The 17,952-nt window shown below is 39.6% G+C and overlaps 1 protein-coding gene across 5 annotated transcripts in view; it reads left to right on the top strand.

Annotated features, from left to right (window-relative positions):
• NRG1 (neuregulin 1) overlaps positions 1 to 17,952 on the top strand; it is a 951,241-nt gene that overhangs the window by 827,876 nt on the left and 105,413 nt on the right. Inside the window, exon 1 of one of the 5 annotated variants that reach the window (XM_053660082.1) lies at positions 15,664 to 15,691. The exons of 2 other annotated variants lie outside the window; for them this stretch is intronic. Coding sequence is in view for 2 of the 3 variants with exons in the window: in XM_037128899.2 (XP_036984794.2) it covers positions 16,751 to 17,420 (670 nt within the window). In the remaining variant the exon portion in view is untranslated. Of the gene's footprint in view, positions 1 to 15,663; positions 15,692 to 16,454; positions 17,421 to 17,952 lie in introns of those variants that run through there. 2 more of the 5 variants (XM_037128899.2, XM_037128898.2) reach the window with 2 other exon arrangements.

The following is a 17,952-nucleotide window of genomic DNA, read 5'->3' as shown; positions in this document are numbered from 1 at the left end:
TAAATTGTTTGCTCCGTACTTGGATAATTTAGAATGAATACCATGAACCTCTCCTCCTTCACCTTCCAATACACACACATTTAGGATGGAAGGAGAATGCTGAGTATGTTCTGGTAGATAAAAGGTGTACTATTAAATATCTGAAACTCGGGTTATTCAAAGAAAAGAATAAACATCATTTGCAATAAGTAGCCCCAACTACTTCCTCCATGTTTTAAATGGTAATCTCGAGATCAAGTTTGAGATGGAGAATAGAAACCATGGCTTTTTGTCCACTGTGTGCCAAACTTATCAATAAAAGTGATGTTTTTATTTTTTACAAAACATAGCTTTTTTATGTACATTCCAGATTGATAGGGCAGTTATTTGGTTTTAACAGTTTCTATGGTAAGTTTCCTTTTTTTGTGTTTGGATGGACTTCTTTTGTCAGTTTTGAGGATATTTTGCCAGTGAAGATGGCATTCTCCCCCCTGCTGCTGTTAGCAGTTCAAGCATGCGGATTTTGTTGCGCTGTGGCGTAAATTCCTACTGACTGACAACCAATAAACACAAGATGAAACTTGAATGGCACTATCTCCAAAATCGACTTAAGCCATACAGCTGTCTGTCTGTAGCAATATATCCATTTTGAACACATGAAGAATAGGAAATTGTGGCTCTGTGTGTGTGCGTGCGTATGTCTTTCTTTTTCTTTGAAATCCAAGGGTAAAACTACCAGCTTGTCGTGAATCACCAAAACAGTGATACAGATTTCTAAACAGAGTAAACAATACAATACACAATTAATTATATCTGAATTCGAAATCCGATAGTTTGCATCATGCCTTTTTTTATACCTGTTGTAATCTTCCCATTTGCATACAGATACTATAGTAACATAAAAAAATGCATAACCGTAATTAAAAAGCAAGCACTCAGGAAGGATAAGACACAAAGAATTAATTGGGATTACACCTCTTCTTTCTGCATTGATGCGAAGCTTGGTGATCTGAATTGTCTTCAGCCGTGAGCTCAGGACTCCCTCCAACCCCCAAGGCGCCTTAACATTTGTTATTACTTAGCTATTTTATTTGGCAGGCATCCCTTCTATCTCATCTTCTAATGCACTGGCAAAGCTCCTATTGCCAATGGCTGAGAGTCTACTACTGCTGGGGTAAGCTGCATAGCCGAACTTTCTAGCCTCTGCATCCTTATAAATAATGCATCTGGTTTCCTGTAACTACATGCGCCCGTAGACTTTGGTAGACATGTCTTTGTTAGTCAGGGTAAAAGAGCTGGTAGATGAATGGCTGGGGAAATAGTTGTAGGCAGTTATTATCACTGATTAGAACCTGACTCCATCATATATGCATTAATCACCGGGTTAATGCTAATGGAATGCTTACGATATTTATAGTAGACATAAACAAGATATATGAAAACAATGTCTTTACTGACTAAACTGTATGCTTAATCCAACATGGAAAATGCTTGTAATGTTAACCTAGGACCTTTAGAAACACTATTGCCCGTAATTAGATCTAATTTATTTGTTTTATTTTAATGTCTCTTAGTTTGCGCAGAATTCATTGACTTTTTGGGTGTGTGTACACTTGTCCTTAGGACAATAACAGGATATTGGTTAAAGATAACACCTAATGCCCCAGGTAGATTGATGGCATAGCACATTATTAGATTTGAAACGAGAAGGAAATTGCCACATTAGCAAGTGAAATCTGTTTTAGCAATGTCCTTTAAAATGGGCCTTCAGACAATGTTAATGTAAAATAAGAGCATTGAACCCCCGTATGCATCCTTTGAACATGCCACTTGGAACCTGCCGTTATTGGACAGTCACAGTGTGACAGTGTTCGACGTCAAAATTATGTTGTAAGGATAAAAAATTCAAATTGATTTAGATGTTGCATGAGAAGCAGGTTAGTCTAGAGCCTCGTGTACTTTCATCAAATTTAATCGAAAGAAGGAAAAATCACGTTTCTAACTAGGTAAATGATGTTAATCCTGATTGTTTCATTATGGATTTCTTTAATCACTGTCAGTTCTAATTTGAACAACTTGCATATTTATGAATATGATGGCATATACCTTTAATTGTAAAACTTTAATGGGTAATCTTTAGCTTTTGCCATGTCAATGATTTTGCAGAACCAAGTAGTTACCAGAACTGCCAAATGGTTAACACTTATTTCTTTGAATCATGTTGAACTCCCTCATTGATTAAACTAGTTTATATTATAAGCAACCAATTTTTGAATCAAATCATCAGATCTCTATCTGTATGTATGTAATATAATTTATTCTCTTTGATTTTGACTACAATATTTCTTCTATTTTAAAAGGTCAGAATTTCTATGAAATTAAAACACTTCCTTAACAATTCAGGAAATTTGGCTGGCTTGACTTTAAAACTGTGCATTGGCATCACTAATAAATAGGTCTTCCATTTACCTAAAAGGTGATACTGAAATGCATCAGTATTTTACTTGATTCACTTATTTTAATCCTCCCATCAAAAACAATCAAACCAATAACTTTTTAAGACAATAAACCCACCACCAAATTACTATTCTAGCCTCATCTGTTTTGGTGAGTTTTGTTTTGATGGTTACTGGGGATAGAAATAGGTGGAATTTGTTTTTATGCCTCTAATTGCCCACTACTTCCAGAGATTCCTTTACTAGGCATGGTCCCTACGGAGCTGAATCTCTGCATTCTTCCCCTACTGCAGTCAAAACAAAACACTATCAGAAGAAAACATTTTCATAAGTGGGTCCTGAGTCAAGGAAAATCTCAGAAACTTAGACATGCTTAGACAATAAACAGTATTTCCTGACAAGCTCATTTTCTTTAAAATCACTCCAAAGTATGTCTACCACACAAATAAAATTCATTATAAGACTGTAGACTCTCACTTCCAAGGAATTTATATTTATGCCAGACTGGCATTAGGAAAACTAAGTCCTCCATCAGAAAGTATAACCACGGAAGCAGGGACTCCTTGTAGTATCTTTCCCTTCTTTTATCTGCCTTATATAAGGCCTGGAACTTACTGAATAATTATTGAATGAATGAGTGAATGAATGAAGTTACCAAAGAAACAGGGATAAGATTAAACTGGAATGTACCTGGACAAATGAGAAAAGCCACAAGTTTTAAAAACTATATGGGAAAACCTGTGGCAGAGAGGCATTAATTAACTAATGGCCAGACCTTTTCACTTTACCATGCATAATTATTACATGCTGTAACTGCACAGTGTTTTCAAATATTGATTTAACTTATTTTTAAAAATTGAAGAAGAGCCCTGGCCAGTGTGACTCCCTCAGTTGATGTGTCATCCCATAGCCAAAGGGTGGCAGGTTTGATTCCTGTCGGGGCACATATGATCCCTGGTCCAGGTGCATGTGGGAGGCAACTGGTTGATGTTTCTCTCTCACATTAACGCTTCTCTCTTTCCCTTCCTCTTTCTCTAAAAGCAACGAAAAGAAATGTCCTCAGGTGAGGAATAAAAATAAATTGGAGAGATTAAATTCTGCCACTCAACTCTAGATTTATGGCATGTCTTCTTCCTTCCTCTTGTTCATATTGCAAGAAATATGCAGCAGAAAGGCATCATACTAGGTAGTAAATTACAGTTTGGTCCATATACTTACTGTCAACATCATTTGGATGGGTTGGTTTTCATCATAGGCAGAGGGAAGCCATGTGGCATGAGGAAGTAAACCACATAATGCTGCAGATTAAATTCTGGTGTTGCAAGAAGGTGCATCGATAGGAGAGGTGCATGTTCCTAAAATGGAAATCGTGTTATGTGTGTGAGCATATGCATGACCATCGTAACTGTTCTTGTGTTCTTCCCCCTCTCTCCCCCTCCTGGTCTTGCTTGAGTCCAAGTACCAGAGAGCTCCAAAGAAATTTTTTTTTTACTTTTTGTTGATTTTATTAGGATGATATTGTTTAATAAAATTATGTAAGTTTCTGTAACACGTCATCTGTGTATTGTGTTTGCCACCCAGAGTCAAGTCTCCTTTCTATCACCATTTATCGCCCCTTACCCTCCTATTCCCTATCTCTTAGGTTACTGATGACCTTTTTTTTTAAAGACTTCCACTGATACACTTTCAAAATATAATTTTCAAGAGAAGAAATGAGGATCCTGACAGTGAGGATTATAAAGAAAGAGAGACCGACAGAGATATTCTACTTGCCACAATGTCTGACCTGCTCAGATTTTCACAGTCAGTCCTCTCTTCTATTTTCCAAGGTGACTCAGACCTTGCCACTCTCAGAACGTGAAGTGTGCCTTAACTCTCAGCAGATCACCTCACTTGCTATGTCAGAGGAAAAAAGACACTATAGGATGGAACTTCTTTTACCTTCCTGCTACCAGATCTGTTAATATGCCCCCCAGCACAATGTCTGGGAGATAAGTGTCTTAGTAAACATGTTTTGGATGCATGGTGGGTGGAGAGCTAGATAAATGAACATATATCTTGGGTGTTTGGAAATGGTAGCTATTTTATTATATACAATACAGTGACCTCAAATGTGAAATCTACCACTTTTGAGAAGCAGGTCATCGTTAGCTTTTCCATTCTTTATCTGCTAGAATGGGAGATGAAGTTAGTTTAAGTGCTGAGCAGCGAATTTCCAAATCAGTTGCTGCATGTTGGCTGAATTTCAGTAATATCATTCCATTTGGAATTGGACAACTTAAGCATTTAGTCTTGATTTTTTGCACAACTTACTTATCACTGAAAATAATCATTTTGTACCTATTTGACAGTCACAGGTCATTTTAAAAGCACCTGAGCCCAGGAGTACAGCTAGCACTGAGCCCAAGATGCCTAAAATTGTGTTACTTTGTCATTGTACTTTTATATCTTTGAAATTATTTATTTATTTTTATATTAAATGTATTGGGGTTACATTGGTTAATAAATTATATAGATTTCAGGTATATAATTCTGTAATACATCATCTGCCTGATATGTGTTCACCACCCCTAGTCAAGTCTCCTTCCACCACCGTTTATTCCCCCTTCACCCTCTTCTCCCTCCCCCACCCCTTTCCCCTCTGGTAATCACCATACTGTTTGTTGTCCATGTTCATGAGATTTTCCCATTGCTTAATCCTGTCACATCTTCACCCAGCCCTCAACCCTCTTCGCCTCTGACAGTTGTCAGTCTGTTCTTTGTAACTATGAGTCTGTTTCATTTTGTTAGTTTATTTTGTTCATTAGTTTCAACATATAACTGAAATCATATGGTACTTATCTTTTTCTGACTGGCTTATTTCACTTAGCATAATAACTGTCCAGGTCCATCCAAGCTGTCACAAAAGGTAGGATTTCCTTTTTTATGGCCAAGTAGTATTCCACAGTGTAAATGTACCACAGCTTTTTTATCCATTCATATGGACACTTGGGCTATTTCCCAATCTTGACTATTATAAATAATGCTATAATGAACATAGGGGTGCATATATTCTTTCCAATTAGTGTTTCAGGGTTCTTTGGATAAATTCCCAGAAGTGGAATCACTGGGTCATCAGGCAGTTCCTTTTTTAAGTTTTTGAGGTAGCTCCATACTGCTTTCCACCGTGGCTGCATCAGTCTACATTCCCACCAATGGTGCACAAGAAAGAGTTCCCTTTTATCCACATTCTCACCAAATTTTAGAGATATCTCTCTGCTACTCTTTTGCATCACCAAATGCTTTGGTACCTTGGAAAACTGCTTAAATAGTAATATTGATCTCAGTAGATTCTTTGGCTTTAAGGGTGTGAACGCTGAACAATAATTTATCTTTTGATATGCCCACTTCAAACTTTTTCCTTGGAATCTCATTGTGGGTGAAAGGGAAGAATGAGAGCATCCTTTTGGATGACTTTGATATCCAGTCAGTACAGACCACAGTCGCGAACATTTGGAAGCTCTAGAAAGAAAGATTGGGTTGAATTCAGGTCTTTAATCTGGGGCAAAGGGCACTTAACATGAAAATGGGGTCTGACCTCTAGTGACAGAGTCACGGCGAAGCCTCAAGGACGGATTTTTGAGAAACACTTTAGAAGATTTACTTTCGTTGCAGAAGCCTGTCTAAAAGCCTTTAGAACCATCTCACTTAAGCCTTTCCTTCTTACGAGAGGTGCGTGGGGGCAGCAAGAAGCATATGGTTGAAACCCTCTGCACTGCAGTGATATGTAAAAGAAGTACTTCTCCTCTAGGTTAAATTGCCTCGTGCTGTCAGTGACATGATTTAGTTAAATACAGATGCTTTTAGAGGGGCTTTGTACTGCCTCATAAATATTTCATAGTTTTATAAGATATCTGCATGCATAGCGGGGTGGGAAAAACAGCAGTGGAGAAGCTTGACCTCCACAGCATCAGAGCCTTCAGCCTCACAGGGTCCACTGACCAGCTGACCCTTGGAAGAGATATGTTCAGAATGGGAGTGTCCTTAACAATAAAAGAATTCTATTTTTTCCCCACAGAATGAAGCTTACTGCTTAACCCTTCTGATTTTGCCAATAGTGTGAACTTTCCAATTTCCCTATTCCCATTATTCTTAGGTGTTCCAGTTCCCGAATGATTAATGTAGAGAATTACAAAAAAAAAAAAAAATCCCTTCTCAATAAATAAATGGTATGGGGGGAAGCTACAGGAAAAGCTCTTAGATTTTCTGTGATAACTAATGGTTTGCCATGTAAAGATACTTCATTGTCACCAGATAATGGTTCAAATAACGTGAATCTTATATCCTTGATGTAATTTTGAAATTCATCTTAAAAGTCAGTTTCTTAAAGTAAGAGTGGTAGAAGACGGCGCACAGGGAGGGGGCATGTAGTGGAAGAAGACAGGTAACCAAGTGCTGGTTACTGAATGTGCAGTTGACAGATGATGATGATGATTTTGGCATTTGCTAAAGAGTTTTTATGATAAAACTTACTACAGTAGATTCAGATGGGTTCTCTGTTCTATAGGGTGGCCAGAAATGGCCATGAAAAAAATCTTTTCAAAAGGTTTTGCAGCATTTATTATGGAATTTTCAAATCTGCAGAAAAGTCACGTGAGTTTTACAGTAAACAACTTAAGCCCACCGTCTAGACTTTATAGTTGACATTTTGCTGTTTGCTTTATGAAATATCTACCCATTTATCTATCCATCTACTCTTTTTATGTTTGACTCAATTTCAAGTCAGTTGCATATGTCAGTGTGCTTTACACCCAAATATCCCAGTATCCATGATATACGTTTTCTTACATTCTTTAAAAATATATATAGGTGATGGATTAAGCCAACAAATAGAATATAGGTTTTTCTGGAATGAGTCATCATATTTGCAACTGGAATTTTCTGCTCATCATATTTCAGAGTAGAACTCAGTCATCCACAGCCTTCCTTTTTCTGTTCCCGAAAATCTCTCCTTCCTCTGTACCCATCTTCTCATTCTTCAAATTAAAAGAAGATACAATCTAGATCACCTGAGATACAATCTCAGGTATTAGCAATTCTGGATATCTGTGTCTGAACCAATAATGTAAGGCTGGTCACCAACTGGAGGTGACTTTCCTGAAGATGAGCTCCTTTCCGTCCACTAGAGCCCCTGTTCTATGCTTCCCCAGGTGAGTATCAAGCCCACAATAATGTTTCAGTTGTTTAATTTCTCATCTCCAGCCTCTTCTAAGGGAAAGTTATTGGGCTTTACAACTCACATTCTGTGAGTCCCCTCAGGGTGGTGAAATACTGTTGAATAAGTAAGTTCAAATATGAATATTGGTGTCTGAATATCTTCCAAAAAGAGGGCTCGAATGCTCAGGAGAGCTATGACCAGATGTAATCATGGCAGCATTGAATAGAGTAAACTCCCAGGTAGGCACAGCCTCAGTGAAAGGTGGAAGTGAGGTGTTCTACAGAGAGAATCCATGGTATTGATGACAAAATCTAAATTGTCTACTTTATTTACAGAGCGTAACCAAAGAGCTTGGGGTGGGGAGCAATAGAACTGAATCATAGTCATGACCCTGAAATTCATTTTGGTGTAACTCCAGGCAGGTTATTTTTACCTTCTGGGACCTTTTTTTTCTTGCATAAATAAATTTTATGGGTAAGGATCGTGCTAGCTCCAGCATTCAGCCAGTGAAAAATTTAAATATAATTATCTTTAAGATTATAGTTTAGCTTTGTGTTAACCCTAAATCCTTCACTCCAAACAATTTCTGAGTAGAAAGGAAAGAAAAGAAACAGTTATTCTTAAACAAACATGATCAGAAGTTTTGAATCGGAGGTCAAATTATAAGATATTTTTATCTTTTGACTTTCCAATTTGTGTTTTTAAAGTAATAAATAGGGTAACAATGTAGAAAACTTTCCCACCCCTTGAACTAAGAAGCAGCAGAAAATTCCAGGGCTGGCATTCTCTGAGCATCATAGGCTGGTTAGGTGGCTCACTCAGAATGTCATCAGTGCTGAAAACTCCAGGTATATTTATTCCTCCATTTTTTTCCTTTGGTGCAACTTTCTACTTTTCTTTTGATCAGCAAAGAGTAGAATTGTGTTGACCTCTAAGGAAATATATATTGTAAGATATTTCCTCTGGCTGAAGTCTTCTCAGATTTACACATTTGGATGATATTTAAAAGTAGAACACTTTAGATAATCTCCCCAAGGTTGCTTTATTCCGGGTAAGTTGTGAGGGCTTATTTTATACGTGACTCTATATCAAGTTTCAGAGTCCTGAGTAGGCGGTACTTTTTTATAAGTAATTCACGACTCTCTTCACATGTCGATCTTATCATGCTCAACAGTTTCTATCAGAATAGAAAAATTTAAAACCTACCAAATTTCTAGAGCATTTGTAAAAGTCATATGCCGTGCTCTTCACTGCATTTTTGGATTGATTTGGGGACCAGTTTATACTCAGCTAGCAAGCAACTGAATTGTAAATAAATAGCTAGTACCCAAGTATATAAATCAAGTTCAATTGTTTCCATTTTTAAAAACTTTACAGAATTTGTATTGTAAACTAGCATTTATCAGAGGCATTTTCCTATGTTTAATTTCTTTTTCTGCATCAAAGCACAGTCTATATTATTTTTTAAATGAGATTATACCTATAGTGCACGTAAAAGTACAGATCACCCTTTGTATTTTTGGTGCATCTGCCCTCAGACTTGAGGGTAAAACAAACAAACAGAAATTCTCTCTAAGCTCTGCTGCCCTGTGCTATGACCTGAACTGAGAGTAATGAATATTAATGAAACAAAGCAAAGGTATTTGTTCAAAGTCACTAAAACAACGTATATTGCTCTAGTAAACATTATGAATGGCCGTCCATTTATCTAACATCAGGACAGTCATGATAAAGGTAATTTTTCTTTTGATTTTTCTCCTTTCTGTTATATATACACACAGAATGACTTCACATTACTTGCATTTATTCACACAAGTAAAACTCTGTCTACAGTACCCATGTCTTTAAGACATTTTCCTGTGGTTTACTCACCCCGCCTATAGTAGTTTCCATATTGGTGCATTCATTCAACAGCACTTACTGAATGACTTTTGTGTGCCAGTCATGTTGTGTGTTGCAGAGGCACAATGATGAAAGCAGACACAAGTTCCTGCCCTTCCGGAACTTGCATTCTGGTGGTGAGTTTATCACACATTTCAGAACAAAGCATACTGTGTAGAAAATATTAATAATTTGGAAATACTGCCACTTTCCTTCATCCTTTGCTCGTATTTCTAGTATATTCTAAATAGCCGATGGGTGGAGTTGAACAATGAGAAATAATGCTTTATGTAAAATGAGATCATTATAAACCTTTCTCATTTTTTAATACAACTTATTTTGGATGTAAACCCTCAAAAACATATCAGTTTATTATATCTTTATTTGTGCATTAAAGCTTTGGGGGATCTAGTACTGCATCATCAACATCAACCACTTCAGAGTTCATAATTAATTAAGACTTGTCAAAGATTTAATGCCACATGACCTACTGAGATTTTGTAGAAGAAAGGGCAACATACACATTAAAAAAAGTCTCATTATTCTAGGGCAGTCCACTAGTAAAACTAGTCATATAGAACATATTCTCCTTTTAAAATTAAAGGTTGGAGAAGCTGAAGTTGTTATGCATGTCCAGTACAACTTTTTATGGAGTTGGAATTCACTTCACATAAAATTAACCATTTTAAGGTGAATAATTTATTGGCACGCGTCAAAATGTGCCATCGCCGTCTCCATCTAGTTCCAAAACATGTCCAGTGTCGTTGTGAAAGGAAAGTGACTTGTAAAATTAAAAATAAAATAAAAAATGGCTGCATATAACCAGTTTTTATCTCTGCTTATGGGAAGTGACAAAGGAATAGTTTCTCTCAAAGTAGACTCATTATTACTATCACATTTGATAAAAATATCTTACTAATATAAAATCCTCAGCCTTTGAGATCATTTACTTGAGTTAGAAGGGATCTGAACTCATAAAGGACAAAATGTGCCAGCATCAATTGATCATCTTAGGACAAAATGAGGACACAGACCCACCGTTAATATCAAACACTTAATGCAGCATCTCACAAAATAATTCTTAAAATTAAGCCAAATTGTCTTCTCTGGATACATTTTCACTGGGTAAGAATAAAGTATGATCAGAGTCTTGGCTAACCCTCCAAGTGGGAGAAAACACCTGCCCAGTCAGGTGAAATGAGCTTCATCTCAGGCGTTTAGCATCATGAATAATGTAGAAGGGCATCAAAGACTATGTGGATTTGGTTTGTCCTCAGAGAACTTTTCCATTTGGCTGATGAGAGAAAAAATTACAGGAAAAACTGTTAAATTTTGGTTTATTTCCAATTTTCCATCCCCTGAAAGGATTTGTGGTGCCTAAGAATTAAGAGTCATAGTTGGGGTAACAGAGTTTCACTAAAACAAGTTAATTTATGAAAAGTGTATTTGGGAACAATAAAAAAAACTTTGATTAGGATGTATCCGAACTGGACATTCAAAGATCTAAAAAAATGAAGGAGATTATACAAGATATTTTGAATAGATAGATGGTATGAAAAGAAGTCTGCCAGTTTATTAGAAGTGGCATAATCTGTGTAAATCAATCTCAGTGAAAACTAAAACCAAACAAAATATGGATTGAAGAAAAGCATAGCTCTAGGTTTGGGACAACTAGATATTTGTAGACCTGACCTTGAAAGAACTGCATTTTTCAGTCTGATATGCAAGACATAGTTAAATAATGACACCAACTGTGAAGATGTGCCCCGATAATGGCGCCCTTAAGGTGTGTTGCGTCTGAGACTTGGAAGCAAAGAAGGGCCCGGGGAGGAGCAGAGACTTGAGCTGGAGGTTCGTTATCAGGTGGGTGGGAAGAGGCTAACGATCCATCTGAATAGTTTGTCCTCTCTCATAGGAAGCAGCAACTTCTTAAGGTTACCTTTAGGCTGTGAAGGTTTCTTGTGAAATCATGATTTCAAAATTCATTAGCAAATAAATCATGATAAGTTATATAGAGTCAGCTCTAAAGATTGGCATCCCAAAATTAAACTGCTGCTGTCATCCTGATATTAGATACCAGAAAGTAAATTCTACTTTTTCAGCCATAAAACTGATGAACAAGGGTAAACTTTTTTTTTTAAAGATTTTATTTATTTATCTTTTTTTTTTCCAATAGAGGGGAAGGGAAGGAGAAAGAGTGGGAGAGAAATATCAATGTATGGTTGCCTCTCATGCATCCCCTGCTGGGAACTGGCCTGCAACCCAGGCATGTCTGGGAATCGAACCATGATACTCTGGTTTGAAGGCCCGCACTCAATCCACTGAGCTATGCCAGCCAGGGCTTAACTTCTTAAAAGATAAAAATTTCTGGGGTGAAATAGCCAAAATACGGGGAGAAAAATAAGAAAGAGAAAATAAGTTTGGGTGACATGGTCAAAAGCAAAATGGCATTTACTGTCCTCTTTCATCTGCTGAAGCTATGCTGAATATTTCTGAAATTGGAATACATAAAATTAATGCAGACCCAAAGAGCCTAGCTTGAATTGAGGTAGCAGAGGAATTTGAAAAATTTTTGTCTGATGGTGTAATAGAATGTTTTCTTCATTGAAGTTGGCTTAGAAGGAAGCTGGAACATCATGACAGTGGATCAGAAACAGTATATTTTGAGAAGGCAAGTCCCTGTCTATATTACTGTGTCTCCGCTTGACCGGGATTGTCTTGCTAATACTTACTTCCTTGCCTTCTGTGGTGGGTTAACTGCGGCTGCGAATTTCTTGTCTCTATGTTCATCAAAATTTGTCCCATGCATCTCAGATAGCATCATGACTGCATAACCAGTAGGATTCGGTAGAGGTAAGTTTTGCTGCTTCCAGATCCAGACTTTAGGAGGCCTGGCAGCTGGCACAGAACCCAGCTGTGATGCTGTGAGAAACCCAAGCCACTTAGAGAGGCCACATGTTGGTGCACCGTCCACCAGTCCTATCTGGGCGCCCCACTGACCTCTGACATCAGCTCCATCAGTCATATGTGAGGGCCATCTTCAGTGTTTCAGCCCAATTGCATCTTCAGCTCTTGCAGCCCCAGTTGTCAACAAATGGAGCAGAAGAACCACTCAGCTGAACCCAGTAAACCTGCAGACTAGTGAAATAATCTGCAATGGTTATTTTTAGTTCTTTCAGGACAGTTTGTTTCATATCAATACACAACTAAAATAGCTTTCCAAAGAAAATCCTTGAACTGAGACAATGGAAGAATTCATTTCACTTAAACTATAAATATTTATTATTTAAATGGCCTGTGTTTAATTCTTATAATGTCTGAAAATCAGTAGGCAAAATTTTAGTGGGCACTTATTTTGGAAACTAGGTGCCTATAAGTTTGTTTACTAATTAAATGAAGATGATGACTGTTTCAGTGTTCTATTTTCTGGTTTGCTTGCTCTCCCGTGGAAGTGATAGGTAAGCAATACACGATCAGTTGTGTTCTTTTGATTAAAAAAGAGAAGCGGTATTTTTCAGCAGAAATAGCATGAGTCAGACGTTTGCTCAGATCTGGGTCCATAGCTTAATAGCTGCGTGTCCATGACCAATCACCTAAGCTGCCTGAATCTGTTTCTTTATTTTAAAGATAATATGTACTGTACAGAATTTGTGAAGATAAAAAATAATGTATGTTTAAAACCTAGCAGAGTCCCTGGCACAAAGGTGGCGCTAAATAAATGTACTTTTTGTTGTCATGAAGGAAGTGGTAATGTGGCTTTGAAAGGTAGTAAAAATTTGTCTCTTGTTCACTTTTTTAAGGAGACATTGAAATATGGGTGTTCCTGAGTTTTAATGGGGTGAAGCTGAAAGAGTAAAGTGATATGCTTTTGCAGTTCTGCCTACAAATAGGGATGTTGTACCTGAAGGAAATTCCGATCCCTAATCCCAGATACACTCCCCTTCCTCACTTCATTATTACTACAAATGATTTGATAAAGGGTTAAAAGCAACTTCTGTCTCCTTGTCTCAAGGATAGAACTCAAGGAGAATTCCTTTCAGTCTTTACCTCCAGTTCTACTTCCTTTCCTCAGTTACAGGCACCTTCCACTTTGGTGGAAAGCAGCTTGTAGGATGCTGGCTCTCTGCAGGCTGACCTTAGCTTCAAGGTGCTGGTCCGTCTCCAGGGAGGACACACACACGTGCCACAGTCTGATTTGTGTAGTCAGGAAAAAGAAAGGCTGTGTCAGCACACAGGTCTGTCTGTTTTGTCCCTAGCCTTTACATAACACGCTGTTTTCCATTGTAAGTGTGGCGTGTCTTTGACAGGACAGCTAGTAGCCAGCAATTTGTCTGATGAATATGTTTGCTCTTAATGATTAAGGTGAGGCGAATGTTTGTTATTAGTGCAAGTTAAGGACCACTTTTCTGAACTGCCGGTTATTGCTCTTGGTATCTCTCTTCCCCACCTGACTTGGGCTACCTGAACCCCATTTTGGTCATTGAGATTTAGATGGCTTTGGCTGTGAACAAAATGCTAATGTTTTATATTCGAGTGTAATATTGGAGGAGTGAAGTGCCATGCATTTAAACTGGGTGTTCTCTAAAAGAATTATAAATTACCCTAATTTAGCATAAGCATTTACTTGCTTATATTGTTTCTGAATATTTACATAATGTTGATAATTAATATCACTCAGTTTGAATACTGTAAATGCTTCAATATAGATTTTCTGTCATATAAAATTTTATGTCTACTGCTAGAATCTTTAAGAAAATTCTCGGTACTTTAAAGTCAAACAGTTCAATTAATTAATTAGTTAATTAGTTAAAGCTAGAAATTGGGCACAGAAGTTATTTTAAAATACTAGTTGCTGGGATATAAGTGCAAGTCTTATAGAGGTGAACTTCAGGATAATTAATTTTGCTCATAAGCCTGTCGTAGTCATGATAATACTTATTCAGATTGATTCAGGCTTTTGTCATTGTTAGCTATAGTACTGCAAACACATTTTAAGATAATATCCTTTTAATTATTTATAATTATGGACTAATTTCATTTCAAAAGAAATGATAATACTCGAATCCCATGTCCACTTAAAGCTTAAAAATAATTCAAAGCAGTGAAGATTGCCCTGTACGAGATAGAGTGTGCTGAAAGATTTTCTCAGGACTTGGGCTCTACATTTTATTGTTTCTGGGACTCATGTGATGGTTATGTAACACAGATTTAGAGAGCGTTTTTAAGACTCCTCTTGACATAGGTGAGCAGAATGGCCCCTTGGAAACGGTCCAGGTGTGCAGTCACAGTGAAGTGCGGATGAAAGATGCAGGTGCACGCAGCGCGCACGGACACACAGCAAATGGGAAGTTCAGCAGAGCCTGTCTCTCCTTGAAGGACAGTGAATTCCTCTTGCTCTTTTAACGACTGCTATTTTAGAAAGGGGGGAAAAATCAGCATTGAAATATCTGTAAGGTAAAACTACCGAAACCTAACCCTAAAAGGCATGCTCTTACAAAAAACTGTTCTTAATTCTTGCAGTGCGGCAATAGTGAGGACATGTGTTAAACATTACAGCACCCAGGGAATGCAAACCTCCGCAGTGTAGAGTCACAGTGAAGGCTAATTTCAAAACGAGTGGTAGCCTTTGCTCCCTGTGTAGCTCAGTTACTTACCAGTGTTTCTTATTAGCTGGACATTAGCCGAGGGCTGCTGTGGGTGGGACAGGGAAATGGAAATTTAAAGGGGGATCAGGGTGAGGATATCTGAACCCCTCGCTCCCCTGCCCAGCAGCCCCCTGCTCGGGCACACACTCAGCACTTCGCACTGGGCATTACAGAGTCTTAACACACTATTTGTCTGCAAAGGGCTGAAGGCAGAGCTGTCCATGGTTAGAAAACATGTCCCGACTGTTGGTTGAGAACCAGGTAATAACAGTCTTGGTGAACAAAACTTATTAGCGGGCTGGGGCAGGAATGCTAGCTCTCAGCAGCAGGCAGGAGAAATTGCTGTTGCAACGCTTACCTCTCTAGGGAGGAATCAGATATCAGACTTTGCCAAGCCTGAGGTCCAACCCCTGAGGTCCCACCTACATCCCCGCCCCATCCCAGCTTTGTTAGATTGCTAGCATCGATCGCTGGCTTCTCTCTGACCCAACAGTGGGTGAAGGAAAGAGCCAGCAAGACTGAAAGCAAACAAGGTGGGGGTGGAAGGACCGGAGCCGCTTTTGCAGAGAGCAAAAGAAAAAAGAAAGAAAAGGGGTGGGGGCCATGGGGACTCAGCTAGACTGGTGCCTGCCTGCTTCTCTTTGATTTGATGGCCTTCATTCCTTCTAATTGGATAAAATAGGAAGTCACTGGCTGTCCTGTGTTGCCGAGTATACTGATTTTACTCAGAGCGGCCAGCAGCTCTAGAGTGTGGACAGTGGGTGGGGGCTGGGATAGGAGGGAGGAAAAAGAGACAGAGAGAACGAGAACGTTTTTGAAAGAGGAGGGGAAAGAAAGAGCAAGAGACTGCGAAGAAAGGGAGCGCCTCAGAGGAAGAAAGTGAATGAGCGCTCAGGAGCACAAAGAGGAGTGGTTGGGGGTGGGGGTGGGGGGAAAACAGGGCGGGGAGAGGAGTTACCGCCCCTCCTGGCGCACTCTTCCCCTCGGGTCCCTCCGCGAGGATGCTGCGTGCAGTGATGCTCAGAGGGCAGGCACCTGCTGCTCTGTAATGATTCAGCCTCGTTCCGCCGTCGCGTTAACACAACAGGATGCTGTTGCTACTGTCACTGCTGCCCCTCCTGCCGCCGCCGCTGCTGCCTCCGCCGCCGCCAGCGCTGGTCCTGCTTTTGCTCTTACTTCTCCTGCATGACAGTTGTTTTCTCCATCTAAGCAGACAGCAGCTTCAGATGCCCGAGGTGAGAAACATGCCTTTCAGTTTGGGCTACTGGTTTACTTAATCGACCCACCGTCAGCTCGGTTTCTGTTCCGGCCCCTGTCCTCTGGACCAGCCTGGATGGTTTGGAGAAGCATTTAAAAGAACTGCAAAAGTGGCCCCAAAACAGCGGTAAAGAATTACAATATACTTTTATTCGGTAGTTGCTAGAGGCTTTTGCTTTTTCTTCCTTCCTTCTGAACTCCTCTTGCTTTTGATAATGGCCTTGGACTTGGACGACTTATCGATTTCCCCCTGTAAGATGCTGTCTCATTTGGCTGGGGGGTGCTCTGCATGGTAATGGACCGTGAGAGAGGCCGGGCCTTCTGGAGGTGAGCCGATGGAGATCTATTCCCCAGACATGTCTGAGGAAGCTGCTGAGAGGTCTTCCAGCCCCTCCACTCAGCTGAGTGCAGACCCATCTCTTGATGGGCTTCCAGCAGCAGAAGACATGCCAGAGACCCAGACTGAAGATGGGAGAACCCCCAGACTCGTGGGCCTGGCAGTTCCCTGCTGCGTCTGCCTGGAAGCCGAGCGCCTGAGAGGTTGCCTCAACTCGGAGAAAATCTGCATTGTCCCCATTCTGGCTTGCCTGGTCAGCCTCTGCCTCTGCATTGCCGGCCTCAAGTGGGTGTTCGTGGACAAGATATTTGAGTATGACTCTCCCACTCACCTTGACCCTGGGGGGTTAGGCCAGGACCCTATTATTTCTCTGGATCCAACTGCTGCCTCAGCTGTGTGGGTATCATCTGAGGCATATACTTCACCTGTCTCTAGGGCTCAGTCTGAAACTGAGGTTCAAGTTACAGTACAAGTTGATGACAATACTGTTGTGTCCTCTGAACCTTCAGCAGTACCAACCCCGAAGAATCGTGCTTTTGCTTTTTCTTTCTTGCCACCCACTGCACCATCCTTCCCTTCACCCACTCGGAACCCTGAGGTGAGAACACCCAAGTCAGCAACTCAGCCACAAACAACAGAAACTAATCTCCAAACTGCTCCTAAACTTTGTAAGTAGAGAGAGAGAGATGATGATAAGTAAAAGACAGGGGTGGGCTCGAGGTCCTAAAAAATGTTCTCCAGAGCAATGTGGCTGTTTTCTTCTTGTGTTTCAATTGCATGGTTTTGGTTAACCATATCATGTGACTGGGTTGCTTGGGGTGGCAATGAAGAGATGAGTAAGAAGCTCTTGCAAACTGCTCGTATATTTCAATGTTCTGCAACTCCTTTTGGCCAGATTGCCAAACCTGAGGTGCAGGACCCCAAACTTCAGTGTCTTCCAGTCATGCTTGAATTGAAGTTAAATTCAGTGTATTTCTAACACTTTTTGAAGTTAAAATATCAGATCATCATTATTTTTCATGTTCAGTGTGACTTCCACATAGCAGTGAGCACAATTTTGTCTTTCTGGTGCCTCTCCTCACCTTTCAGTTGGCCCCTGCCTCCCAGGAATCCCCATCTGCCTATGATCTTTCTCCATCTCTTCTTCCTGTTCCCTTAACCACTTCTGCCCACATGTGCATCTGAAATGGTTCTGCCTGG

Source organism: Artibeus jamaicensis, unplaced genomic scaffold, assembly GCF_021234435.1.
Source record: "Artibeus jamaicensis isolate MK-2021 breed Jamaican fruit bat unplaced genomic scaffold, CSHL_Jam_final scaffold_833, whole genome shotgun sequence".
NCBI lineage: Eukaryota > Metazoa > Chordata > Mammalia > Chiroptera > Phyllostomidae > Artibeus > Artibeus jamaicensis.
Note: the sequence above shows the minus strand (reverse complement) of the source record. Positions and strands in the feature narration are given on the sequence as shown.